The sequence below is a fragment of the Salvelinus alpinus genome, chromosome 4 (genome assembly GCF_045679555.1).
Source record: "Salvelinus alpinus chromosome 4, SLU_Salpinus.1, whole genome shotgun sequence".
In the NCBI taxonomy this organism is placed as follows: Eukaryota; Metazoa; Chordata; class Actinopteri; order Salmoniformes; family Salmonidae; genus Salvelinus; species Salvelinus alpinus.
In genome coordinates, this window is record NC_092089.1 from 101837219 (window position 1) to 101850953 (window position 13735).

At 52.5% G+C, this 13735-nt stretch overlaps 1 protein-coding gene across 11 annotated transcripts in view; it reads left to right on the forward strand.

Annotated features, from left to right (window-relative positions):
- The window catches only part of LOC139574856 (transcriptional regulator ATRX-like), a 125005-nt gene that overhangs the window by 89426 nt on the left and 21844 nt on the right, over positions 1-13735 (forward strand). For 9 of the 11 annotated variants that reach the window (XM_071399814.1, XM_071399817.1, XM_071399815.1 and 6 more), the window contains 2 exons: positions 9576-9843; positions 13311-13502. In XM_071399814.1, the coding sequence (XP_071255915.1) occupies positions 9576-9843; positions 13311-13502 (460 nt within the window). The remainder of the gene's footprint in view (positions 1-9575; positions 9844-13310; positions 13503-13735) is intronic. The other 2 variants (XM_071399820.1, XM_071399821.1) reach the window with 1 other exon arrangement.

Sequence of the window (13735 nt, forward strand, 5' to 3'; positions counted from 1 at the left end):
CTCCCCTAAATGTGGGGAGGAAACACTCCCTCCCCTAAATGTGGGGAGGAAACACTCCCCCCTAAATGTGGGGAGGAAACACTCCCCCCCCTAAATGTGGGGAGGAAACACTCCCCCCCCTAAATGTGGGGAGGAAACACTCCCCCCTAAATGTGGGGAGGAAACACTCCCCCCTAAATGTGGGGAGGAAACACTCCCCCCTAAATGTGGGGAGGAAACACTCCCCCCTAAATGTGGGGAGGAAACACTCCCCCTTAAATGTGGGGAGGAAACACTTTCCCCCCTAAATGTGGGGAGGAAACACTCCCCCCCCCCCTAAATGTGGGGAGGAAACACTCCCCCCTAAATGTGGGGAGGAAACACTCCCCCCTAAATGTGGGGAGGAAACACTCCCCCCTAAATGTGGGGAGGAAACACTCCCCCCTAAATGTGGGGAGGAAACACTCCCCCTTAAATGTGGGGAGGAAACACTCCCCCCCCTAAATGTGGGGAGGAAACACTCCCCCCCCCTAAATGTGGGGAGGAAACACTCCCCCCCCTAAATGTGAGGAGGAAACACTCCCCCCTAAATGTGGGGAGGAAACACTCCCCCCCCCTTAAATGTGGGGAGGAAACACTCCCCCCCCTAAATGTGAGGAGGAAACACTCCCCCCTAAATGTGGGGAGGAAACACTTCCCCCCCCTAAATGTGGGGAGGAAACACTCCCCCCCCCCCCTAAATGTGGGGAGGAAACACTCCCCCCTAAATGTGGGGAGGAAACACTCCCCCCTAAATGTGAGGAGGAAACACTCCCCCCTAAATGTGAGGAGGAAACACTCCCCCCTAAATGTGAGGAGGAAACACTCCCCCCTAAATGTGAGGAGGAAACACTCCCCCCTAAATGTGAGGAGGAAACACTCCCCCCCTAAATGTGAGGAGGAAACACTCCCCCCTAAATGTGAGGACGAAACACTCCCCCCCCCTAAATGTGGGGAGGAAACACTCCCCCCCTAAATGTGGGGAGGAAACACTCCCCCCTAAATGTGAGGAGGAAACACTCCCCCCTAAATGTGGGGAGGAAACACTCCCCCCTAAATGTGAGGAGGAAACACTCCCCCCTAAATGTGAGGAGGAAACACTCCCCCCTAAATGTGGGGAGGAAACACTCCCCCCTAAATGTGAGGAGGAAAACACTCCCCCCCTCCCTAAATGTGAGGAGGAAAACACTCCCCCCCCCTAAATGTGAGGAGGACACACTCCCCCCTAAATGTGGGGAGGTAACACTCCCCCTCCCTAAATGTGGGGAGGGAACACTCCCCCCCCCTAAATGTGGGGAGGGAACACTCCCCCCCCTAAATGTGGGGAGGGAACACTCCCCCCTAAATGTGGGGAGGGAACACTCCCCCCCCCCCTAAATGTGGGGAGGTAACACTCCCCCCCCCCTAAATGTGGGGAGGGAACACTCCCTCCCCTAAATGTGGGGAGGAAACACTCCCTCCCCTAAATGTGGGGAGGAAACACTCCCCCCTAAATGTGGGGAGGAAACACTCCCCCCCCTAAATGTGGGGAGGAAACACTCCCCCCCCTAAATGTGGGGAGGAAACACTCCCCCCTAAATGTGGGGAGGAAACACTCCCCCCTAAATGTGGGGAGGAAACACTCCCCCCTAAATGTGGGGAGGAAACACTCCCCCCTAAATGTGGGGAGGAAACACTCCCCCTTAAATGTGGGGAGGAAACACTTTCCCCCCTAAATGTGGGGAGGAAACACTCCCCCCCCCCCCTAAATGTGGGGAGGAAACACTCCCCCCTAAATGTGGGGAGGAAACACTCCCCCCTAAATGTGGGGAGGAAACACTCCCCCCTAAATGTGGGGAGGAAACACTCCCCCCTAAATGTGGGGAGGAAACACTCCCCCTTAAATGTGGGGAGGAAACACTCCCCCCCCTAAATGTGGGGAGGAAACACTCCCCCCCCCCCTAAATGTGGGGAGGAAACACTCCCCCCCCTAAATGTGAGGAGGAAACACTCCCCCCTAAATGTGGGGAGGAAACACTCCCCCCCCCCTTAAATGTGGGGAGGAAACACTCCCCCCCCTAAATGTGAGGAGGAAACACTCCCCCCTAAATGTGGGGAGGAAACACTTCCCCCCCCTAAATGTGGGGAGGAAACACTCCCCCCCCCCCCTAAATGTGGGGAGGAAACACTCCCCCCTAAATGTGGGGAGGAAACACTCCCCCCTAAATGTGAGGAGGAAACACTCCCCCCTAAATGTGAGGAGGAAACACTCCCCCCTAAATGTGAGGAGGAAACACTCCCCCCTAAATGTGAGGAGGAAACACTCCCCCCTAAATGTGAGGAGGAAACACTCCCCCCCTAAATGTGAGGAGGAAACACTCCCCCCTAAATGTGAGGACGAAACACTCCCCCCCCCTAAATGTGGGGAGGAAACACTCCCCCCTAAATGTGGGGAGGAAACACTCCCCCCTAAATGTGAGGAGGAAACACTCCCCCCTAAATGTGGGGAGGAAACACTCCCCCCTAAATGTGAGGAGGAAACACTCCCCCCCCCCCCTAAATGTGGGGAGGAAACACTCCCCCCCTAAATGTGAGGAGGAAACACTCCCCCCCCCCCTAAATGTGGGGAGGAAACACTCCCCCCCCCTAAATGTGGGGAGGAAACACTCCCGCCTAAATGTGGGGAGGAAACACTCCCCCCTAAATGTGGGGAGGAAACACTCCCCCCCCTAAATGTGGGGAGGAAACACTCCCCCCCCCTAAATGTGGGGAGGAAACACTCCCCCCTAAATGTGAGGAGGAAACACTCCCCCCTAAACGTGGGGAGGAAACACTCCCCCCTAAATGTGAGGAGGAAACACTTCCCCCCCCTAAATGTGGGGAGGAAACACTTCCCCCCCCTAAATGTGGGGAGGAAACACTCCCCCCCCCCTAAATGTGAGGAGGAAACACTCCCCCCTAAATGTGAGGAGGAAACACTCCCCCCCCCTAAATGTGGGGAGGAAACACTCCCCCCTAAATGTGGGGAGGAAACACCCCCCCCCCCCTAAATGTGGGGAGGAAACACTCCCCCCTAAATGTGGGGAGGAAACACTCCCCCCCCCCTAAATGTGAGGAGGAAACACTCCCCCCTAAATGTGAGGAGGAAACACTCCCCCCTAAATGTGAGGAGGAAACACTCCCCCCCTAAATGTGAGGAGGAAACACCCCCCCTAAATGTGAGGAGGAAACACTCCCCCCTAAATGTGAGGAGGAAACACTCCCCCCTAAATGTGGGGAGGAAACACTCCCCCCTAAATGTGGGGAGGAAACACTCCCCCCTAAATGTGGGGAGGAAACACTCCCCCCCCTAAATGTGAGGAGGAAACACTCCCCCCTAAATGTGGGGAGGAAACACTCCCCCCCTAAATGTGAGGAGGAAACACTCCCCCCCTAAATGTGAGGAGGAAACACTCCCCCCTAAATGTGAGGAGGAAACACTCCCCCCCCCCCTAAATGTGGGGAGGAAACACTCCCCCCCTAAATGTGGGGAGGAAACACTCCCCCCAAATGTGAGGAGGAAACACTCCCCCCTAAATGTGGGGAGGAAACACTCCCCCCTAAATGTGAGGAGGAAACACTCCCCCCCCCCTAAATGTGGGGAGGAAACACTCCCCCCCTAAATGTGAGGAGGAAACACTCCCCCCCCCCCCCTAAATGTGGGGAGGAAACACTCACCCCCCCTAAATGTGGGGAGGAAACACTCCCCCCTAAATGTGGGGAGGAAACACTCCCCCCTAAATGTGGGGAGGAAACACTCCCCACTAAATGTGGGGAGGAAACACTCCCCCCCCTAAATGTGGGGAGGAAACACTCCCCCCCCCTAAATGTGGGGAGGAAACACTCCCCCCTAAATGTGAGGAGGAAACACTCCCCCCTAAACGTGGGGAGGAAACACTCCCCCCTAAATGTGAGGAGGAAACACTTCCCCCCCCTAAATGTGGGGAGGAAACACTCCCCCCTAAATGTGAGGAGGAAACACTCCCCCCCCCTAAATGTGAGGAGGAAACACTCCCCCCTAAATGTGAGGAGGAAACACTCCCCCCCCCTAAATGTGGGGAGGAAACACTCCCCCCTAAATGTGGGGAGGAAACACTCCCCCCTAAATGTGGGGAGGAAACACTCCCCCCCCCCTAAATGTGAGGAGGAAACACTCCCCCCTAAATGTGAGGAGGAAACACTCCCCCCCTAAATGTGAGGAAACACCCCCCCTAAATGTGAGGAGGAAACACTCCCCCCTAAATGTGGGGAGGAAACACTCCCCCCTAAATGTGGGGAGGAAACACTTCCCCCCCCTAAATGTGGGGAGGAAACACTCCCCCCTAAATGTGAGGAGGAAACACTCCCCCCTAAATGTGAGGAGGAAACACTCCCCCCAAATGTGAGGAGGAAACACTCCCCCCTAAATGTGAGGAGGAAACACTCCTCCCTAAATGTGGGGAGGAAACACTCCCCCCCCCTAAATGTGGGGAGGAAACACTCCCCCCTAAATGTGGGGAGGAAACACTCCCCCCTAAATGTGGGGAGGAAACACTCCCCCCCACTAAATGTGAGGAGGAAACACTCCCCCCTAAATGTGAGGAGGAAACACTCCCCCCCTAAATGTGAGGAGGAAACACCCCCCCCTAAATGTGAGGAGGAAACACTCCCCCCTAAATGTGGGGAGGAAACACTCCCCCCTAAATGTGAGGAGGAAACACTCCCCCCTAAATGTGGGGAGGAAACACTCACCCCTAAATGTGAGGAGGAAACACTTTCCCCCCCTAAATGTGGGGAGGAAACACTCCCCCCTAAATGTGAGGAGGAAACACTCCCCCCCCCTAAATGTGAGGAGGAAACACTCCCCCCCCCTAAATGTGGGGAGGAAACACTCCCCCCCCCCTAAATGTGGGGAGGAAACACTCCCCCCCCTAAATGTGGGGAGGAAACACTCCCCCCTAAATGTGGGGAGGAAACACTCCCCCCTAAATGTGGGGAGGAAACACTCCCCCCCCCCTAAATGTGAGGAGGAAACACTCCCCCCTAAATGTGGGGAGGAAACACTCCCCCCTAAATGTGGGGAGGAAACACTCCCCCCTAAATGTGGGGAGGAAACACCCCCCCCTAAATGTGGGGAGGAAACACTCCCCCCTAAATGTGAGGAGGAAACACTCCCCCCTAAATGTGAGGAGGAAACACTCCCCCCTAAATGTGAGGAGGAAACACTCCCCCCTAAATGTGAGGAGGAAACACTCCCCCCTAAATGTGGGGAGGAAACACTCCCCCCCCCTAAATGTGGGGAGGAAACACTCCCCCCTAAATGTGGGGAGGAAACACTCCCCCCTAAATGTGGGGAGGAAACACTCCCCCCCACTAAATGTGAGGAGGAAACACTCCCCCCTAAATGTGAGGAGGAAACACTCCCCCCCTAAATGTGAGGAGGAAACACCCCCCCCCTAAATGTGAGGAGGAAACACTCCCCCCTAAATGTGGGGAGGAAACACTCCCCCCTAAATGTGAGGAGGAAACACTCCCCCCTAAATGTGGGGAGGAAACACTCACCCCTAAATGTGAGGAGGAAACACTTTCCCCCCCTAAATGTGGGGAGGAAACACTCCCCCCTAAATGTGAGGAGGAAACACTCCCCCCCCCTAAATGTGAGGAGGAAACACTCCCCCCCCCTAAATGTGGGGAGGAAACACTCCCCCCCCCCTAAATGTGGGGAGGAAACACTCCCCCCCCCCTAAATGTGGGGAGGAAACACTCCCCCCTAAATGTGGGGAGGAAACACTCCCCCCTAAATGTGGGGAGGAAACACTCCCCCCCCCTAAATGTGAGGAGGAAACACTCTCCCCTAAATGTGAGGAGGAAACACTCCCCCCCTAAATGTGAGGAGGAAACACCCCCCCCTAAATGTGAGGAGGAAACACCCCCCCCTAAATGTGAGGAGGAAACACTCCCCCCTAAATGTGGGGAGGAAACACTCCCCCCTAAATGTGAGGAGGAAACACTCCCCCCTAAATGTGGGGAGGAAACACTCCCCCCTAAATGTGGGGAGGAAACACTCCCCCCTAAATGTGGGGAGGAAACACTCCCCCCTAAATGTGAGGAGGAAACACTCCCCCCTAAATGTGGGGAGGAAACACTTCCCCCCCCTAAATGTGGGGAGGAAACACTTCCCCCCCCTAAATGTGGGGAGGAAACACTCCCCCCTAAATGTGGGGAGGAAACACTCCCCCCTAAATGTTGGGAGGAAACACTCCCCCCCCTAAATGTGAGGAGGAAACACTCCCCCCTAAATGTGAGGAGGAAACACTCCCCCCCTAAATGTGAGGAGGAAACACTCCCCCCCTAAATGTGAGGAGGAAACACTCCCCCCTAAATGTGGGGAGGAAACACTCCCCCCTAAATGTGAGGAGGAAACACTCCCCCCTAAATGTGAGGAGGAAACACTCCCCCCTAAATGTGGGGAGGAATCACTCCCCCCTAAATGTGGGGAGGAAACACTCCCCCCTAAATGTGAGGAGGAAACACTCCCCCCCCTAAATGTGAGGAGGAAACACCCCCCCTAAATGTGGGGAGGAAACACTCCCCCCTAAATGTGGGGAGGAAACACTCCCCCCTAAATGTGGGGAGGAAACACTCCCCCCTAAATGTGGGGAGGAAACACTCCCCCCTAAATGTGGGGAGGAAACACTTCCCCCCCCTAAATGTGGGGAGGAAACACTCCCCCCTAAATGTGAGGAGGAAACACTCCCCCCTAAATGTGAGGAGGAAACACTCCCCCCTAAATGTGAGGAGGAAACACTCCCCCCTAAATGTGAGGAGGAAACACTCCCCCCTAAATGTGGGGAGGAAACACTCCCCCCCCCTAAATGTGGGGAGGAAACACTCCCCCCTAAATGTGGGGAGGAAACACTCCCCCCTAAATGTGGGGAGGAAACACTCCCCCCTAAATGTGGGGAGGAAACACTCCCCCCCACTAAATGTGAGGAGGAAACACTCCCCCCTAAATGTGGGGAGGAAACACTCCCCCCCTAAATGTGAGGAGGAAACACTCCCCCCCTAAATGTGAGGAGGAAACACCCCCCCCCTAAATGTGAGGAGGAAACACTCCCCCCTAAATGTGAGGAGGAAACACTCCCCCCTAAATGTGGGGAGGAAACACTCCCCCCTAAATGTGAGGAGGAAACACTTTCCCCCCCTAAATGTGGGGAGGAAACACTCCCCCCTAAATGTGAGGAGGAAACACTCCCCCCCCCTAAATGTGAGGAGGAAACACTCCCCCCCCTAAATGTGGGGAGGAAACACTCCCCCCCCCTAAATGTGGGGAGGAAACACTCCCCCCCCCTAAATGTGGGGAGGAAACACTCCCCCCTAAATGTGGGGAGGAAACACTCCCCCCTAAATGTGGGGAGGAAACACTCCCCCCCCCTAAATGTGAGGAGGAAACACTCCCCCCTAAATGTGAGGAGGAAACACTCCCCCCCTAAATGTGAGGAGGAAACACCCCCCCCTAAATGTGAGGAGGAAACACCCCCCCCTAAATGTGAGGAGGAAACACTCCCCCCTAAATGTGGGGAGGAAACACTCCCCCCTAAATGTGAGGAGGAAACACTCCCCCCTAAATGTGGGGAGGAAACACTCCCCCCTAAATGTGGGGAGGAAACACTCCCCCCTAAATGTGGGGAGGAAACACTCCCCCCTAAATGTGAGGAGGAAACACTCCCCCCTAAATGTGGGGAGGAAACACTCCCCCCCCCCTAAATGTGGGGAGGAAACACTCCCCCCTAAATGTGGGGAGGAAACACTCCCCCCTAAATGTGGGGAGGAAACACTCCCCCCTAAATGTGGGGAGGAAACACTCCCCCCCCTAAATGTGAGGAGGAAACACTCCCCCCTAAATGTGAGGAGGAAACACTCCCCCCCTAAATGTGAGGAGGAAACACTCCCCCCCTAAATGTGAGGAGGAAACACTCCCCCCTAAATGTGGGGAGGAAACACTCCCCCCTAAATGTGAGGAGGAAACACTCCCCCCTAAATGTGGGGAGGAAACACTCCCCCCTAAATGTGGGGAGGAAACACTTCCCCCCCCTAAATGTGGGGAGGAAACACTCCCCCCTAAATGTGAGGAGGAAACACTCCCCCCTAAATGTGGGGAGGAAACACTCCCCCCCCCTAAATGTGGGGAGGAAACACTCCCCCCTAAATGTGGGGAGGAAACACTCCCCCCTAAATGTGGGGAGGAAACACTCCCCCCTAAATGTGGGGAGGAAACACTCCCCCCTAAATGTGGGGAGGAAACACTCCCCCCTAAATGTGAGGAGGAAACACTCCCCCCTAAATGTGGGGAGGAAACACTCCCCCCTAAATGTGGGGAGGAAACACTCCCCCCTAAATGTGAGGAGGAAACACTCCCCCCCTAAATGTGGGGAGGAAACACTCCCCCCTAAATGTGGGGAGGAAACACTCCCCCCTAAATGTGAGGAGGAAACACTCCCCCCTAAATGTGGGGAGGAAACACTCCCCCCTAAATGTGAGGAGGAAACACTCCCCCCTAAATGTGGGGAGGAAACACTCCCCCCCCCCCTAAATGTGGGGAGGAAACACTCCCCCCCCCCTAAATGTGGGGAGGAAACACTCCCCCCCCCCCCCTAAATGTGAGGAAACACTCCCCCCTAAATGTGGGGAGGAAACACTCCCCCCTAAATGTGGGGAGGAAACACTCCCCCCTAAATGTGGGGAGGAAACACTCCCCCCTAAATGTGGGGAGGAAACACTCCCCCCTAAATGTGGGGAGGAAACACTCCCCCCTAAATGTGAGGAGGAAACACTCACCCCTAAATGTGGGGAGGAAACACTCCCCCCTAAATGTGGGGAGGAAACACTCCCCCCTAAATGTGGGGAGGAAACACTCCCCCCTAAATGTGGGGAGGAAACACTCCCCCCCCCCTAAATGTGAGGAGGAAACACTCCCCCCTAAATGTGGGGAGGAAACACTCCCCCCTAAATGTGAGGAGGAAACACTCCCCCCTAAATGTGGGGAGGAAACACTCCCCCCTAAATGTGGGGAGGAAACACTCCCCCCTAAATGTGGGGAGGAAACACTCCCCCCTAAATGTGAGGAGGAAACACTCCCCCCTAAATGTGGGGAGGAAACACTCCCCCCCTAAATGTGAGGAGGAAACGTAGGATAACAATATCCCTATACTCTACAAAGGACACCCATACCCTGGTAGTAGAAACAAGTGACTTTGATAGTCCTGTACCTTCATAGTTGATATTGTAATGTAGACATCTTCCATAAGAGGAAGTTGGTTCTATGCCCCCCTCTTACTTTCTCCTCCCTCTCTACCTCTCCTCCCTCTACCTCTCCTCCATCTCCCTCTCTACCTCTCCTCCTCCTCTCCTCCATCTCTACCTCTCCTCCATCTCCCTCTCTACCTCTCCTCCTCCTCCTCTCCTCCATCTCTACCTCTCCTCCTCCTCTCCTCCATCTCTACCTCTCCTCCCTCTACCTCTCCTCCCTCTCTACCTCTCCTCCTCCTCTCTCCCTGTAGAGGTCGGTTGTTCCTGATCTCGACCAGGGCTGGTTCTCTGGGCATCAACCTGATAGGAGCTAACCGGGTCATCATCTTTGACGCGTCCTGGAACCCGTCGTACGACATCCAGAGTATCTTCAGACTCTACCGCTTCGGACAGCTCAAGACCTGCTACGTCTACCGATTCCTGGCTCAGGTAACCAGTCAGTCAGTTAGCCAGAGTATCTTCAGACTCTACCGCTTCGGGCAGCTCAAGACCTGCTACGTCTACCGATTCCTGGTTCAGGTAACCAGCCCAGGTGATCAATTCAGTCAGTCAGTTAGCCAGTCAGTCAGTTAGCCAGTCAATTAGCCAGTCAGTTAGCCAGGCAGTCAGTCAGTTAGCCAGTCAGTCAGTTAGTTAGCCAGTCAGTCAGTTAGCCAGCCAGTCAGTCAGTTAGCCAGCCAGTCAGTCAGTTAGCCAGTCAGTCAGTTAGCCAGTCAGTTAGCCAGCCAGCCAGTTAGTCAGTCAGTTAGCCAGCCAGTCAGCAACCTGCCAGCCAGCCAGTCAGCAACCAGTCAGTCAGCAACCAGTCAGCCACTCAATCGATCACTGTTCTGCTGTGATGTGGAGGCTATGGTCCGGGGCTGAGGTGGACCTCTTCTCCTCTCAGGGTACTATGGATATAAACCTGTCCTCTTCTCCTCTCAGGGTACTATAGATATAAACCTGTCCTCTTCTCCTCTCAGGGTACTATAGATGTAAACCTGTCCTCTTCTCCTCTCAGGGTACTATAGATATAAACCTGTCCTCTTCTCCTCTCAGGGTACTATAGATATAAACCTGTCCTCTTCTCCTCTCAGGGTACTATAGATATAAACCTGTCCTCTTCTCCTCTCAGGGTACTATAGATATAAACCTGTCCTCTTCTCCTCTCAGGGTACTATAGATATAAACCTGTCCTCTTCTCCTCTCAGGGTACTATAGATATAAACCTGTCCTCTTCTCCTCTCAGGGTACTATAGATATAAACCTGTCCTCTTCTCCTCTCAGGGTACTATAGATGTAAACCTGTCCTCTGTCCTCTCAGGGTACTATAGATGTAAACCTGTCCTCTTCTCCTCTCAGGGTACTATAGATATAAACCTGTCCTCTTCTCCTCTCAGGGTACTATAGATATAAACCTGTCCTCTTCCCCTCTCAGGGTACTATAGATGTAAACCTGTCCTCTGTCCTCTTCTCCTCTCAGGGTACTATAGATATAAACCTGCCCTCTGACCTGTCCTCTTCTCCTCTCAGGGTACTATAGATATAAACCTGTCCTCTTCTCCTCTCAGGGTACTATAGATATAAACCTGTCCTCTTCTCCTCTCAGGGTACTATAGATATAAACCTGTCCTCTTCCCCTCTCAGGGTACTATAGATGTAAACCTGTCCTCTGTCCTCTTCTCCTCTCAGGGTACTATAGATATAAACCTGCCCTCTGACCTGTCCTCTTCTCCTCTCAGGGTACTATAGATATAAACCTGTCCTCTGTCCTCTTCTCCTCTCAGGGTACTATAGATATAAACCTGTCCTCTTCTCCTCTCAGGGTACTATAGATATAAACCTGTCCTCTTCTCCTCTCAGGGTACTATAGATATAAACCTGTCCTCTGACCTGTCCTCTTCTCCTCTCAGGGTACTATAGATATAAACCTGTCCTCTTCTCCTCTCAGTGTACTATAGATATAAACCTGTCCTCTGTCCTCTTCTCCTCTCAGGGTACTATAGATGTAAACCTGTCCTCTGTCTTCTTCTCCTCTCAGGGTACTATAGATGTAAACCTGTCCTCTGTCCTCTTCTCCTCTCAGGGTACTATAGATATAAACCTGTCCTCTTCTCCTCTCAGGGTACTATAGATGTAAACCTGTCCTCTGTCCTCTTCTCCTCTCAGGGTACTATAGATGTAAACCTGTCCTCTGTCCTCTTCTCCTCTCAGGGTACTATAGATGTAAACCTGTCCTCTGTCCTCTTCTCCTCTCAGGGTACTATGGATATAAACCTGTCCTCTTCTCCTCTCAGGGTACTATAGATATAAACCTGTCCTCTTCTCCTCTCAGGGTACTATAGATATAAACCTGTCCTCTTCTCCTCTCAGGGTACTATAGATATTAACCTGTCCTCTTCTCCTCTCAGGGTACTATGGATATAAACCTGTCCTCTTCTCCTCTCAGGGTACTATAGATATAAACCTGTCCTCTTCTCCTCTCAGGGTACTATAGATATAAACCTGTCCTCTGTCCTCTTCTCCTCTCAGGGTACTATAGATATAAACCTGTCCTCTTCTCCTCTCAGGGTACTATAGATATAAACCTGTCCTCTGTCCTCTTCTCCTCTCAGGGTACTATAGATATAAACCTGTCCTCTTCTCCTCTCAGGGTACTATAGATATAAACCTGTCCTCTTCTCCTCTCAGGGTACTATAGATATAAACCTGTCCTCTTCTCCTCTCAGGGTACTATAGATATAAACCTGTCCTCTTCTCCTCTCAGGGTACTATAGATATAAACCTGTCCTCTTCTCCTCTCAGGGTACTATAGATATAAACCTGTCCTCTTCTCCTCTCAGGGTACTATAGATATAAACCTGTCCTCTTCTCCTCTCAGGGTACTATAGATATAAACCTGTCCTCTGTCCTCTTCTCCTCTCAGGGTACTATAGATATAAACCTGTCCTCTTCTCCTCTCAGGGTACTATAGATATAAACCTGTCCTCTTCTCCTCTCAGGGTACTATAGATATAAACCTGTCCTCTTCTCCTCTCAGGGTACTATAGATATAAACCTGTCCTCTTCTCCTCTCAGGGTACTATAGATATAAACCTGTCCTCTTCTCCTCTCAGGGTACTATAGATATAAACCTGTCCTCTTCTCCTCTCAGGGTACTATGGATATAAACCTGTCCTCTGTCCTCTTCTCCTCTCAGGGTACTATAGATATAAACCTGTCCTCTTCTCCTCTCAGGGTACTATGGATATAAACCTGTCCTCTTCTCCTCTCAGGGTACTATGGATATAAACCTGTCCTCTTCTCCTCTCAGGGTACTATGGATATAAACCTGTCCTCTTCTCCTCTCAGGGTACTATAGATATAAACCTGTCCTCTTCTCCTCTCAGGGTACTATAGATATAAACCTGTCCTCTTCTCCTCTCAGGGTACTATGGATATAAACCTGTCCTCTTCTCCTCTCAGGGTACTATAGATATAAACCTGTCCTCTTCTCCTCTCAGGGTACTATAGATGTAAACCTGTCCTCTTCTCCTCTCAGGGTACTATAGATATAAACCTGTCCTCTTCTCCTCTCAGGGTACTATAGATATAAACCTGTCCTCTTCTCCTCTCAGGGTACTATAGATATAAACCTGTCCTCTTCTCCTCTCAGGGTACTATAGATATAAACCTGTCCTCTTCTCCTCTCAGGGTACTATAGATATAAACCTGTCCTCTTCTCCTCTCAGGGTACTATAGATGTAAACCTGTCCTCTTCTCCTCTCAGGGTACTATAGATATAAACCTGTCCTCTTCTCCTCTCAGGGTACTATAGATGTAAACCTGTCCTCTGACCTGTCCTCTTCTCCTCTCAGGGTACTATAGATATAAACCTGTCCTCTGACCTGTCCTCTTCTCCTCTCAGGGTACTATAGATATAAACCTGTCCTCTGACCTGTCCTCTTCTCCTCTCAGGGTACTATAGATATAAACCTGTCCTCTGACCTGTCCTCTTCTCCTCTCAGGGTACTATGGAAGAGAAGATCTATGACCGGCAGGTGGCTAAACAGTCTCTGTCCTTCCGAGTGGTGGATCAACAGCAGATCGAGAGACATTTCACCATGAATGAGCTGACCGAGCTCTACGCCTTTGAACCTGACCTTCTGGATGATCCCACTGGCAAGAAGAGCAAGAGGACCACTCCTATGCTGCCAAAGGTACCGAGGCTGGATGGGCTGGCTGGATGGGATGGCTGGGGGGGTATAATCTCTCTAGGTAACATAGATGTATGTCACTTCTGTCCCAGGACGATGTGGGATGTGACTATTAACGAGGAACAATTATGTCACTGGTTATTTGGAGAAATCACGGTTTTGTGTGTGCACGCTGACCTGGCACGCTCTGGAGGGAACATGCTGGCCCCCTGCTCACTGAGCCCCTGCAGAGGAAC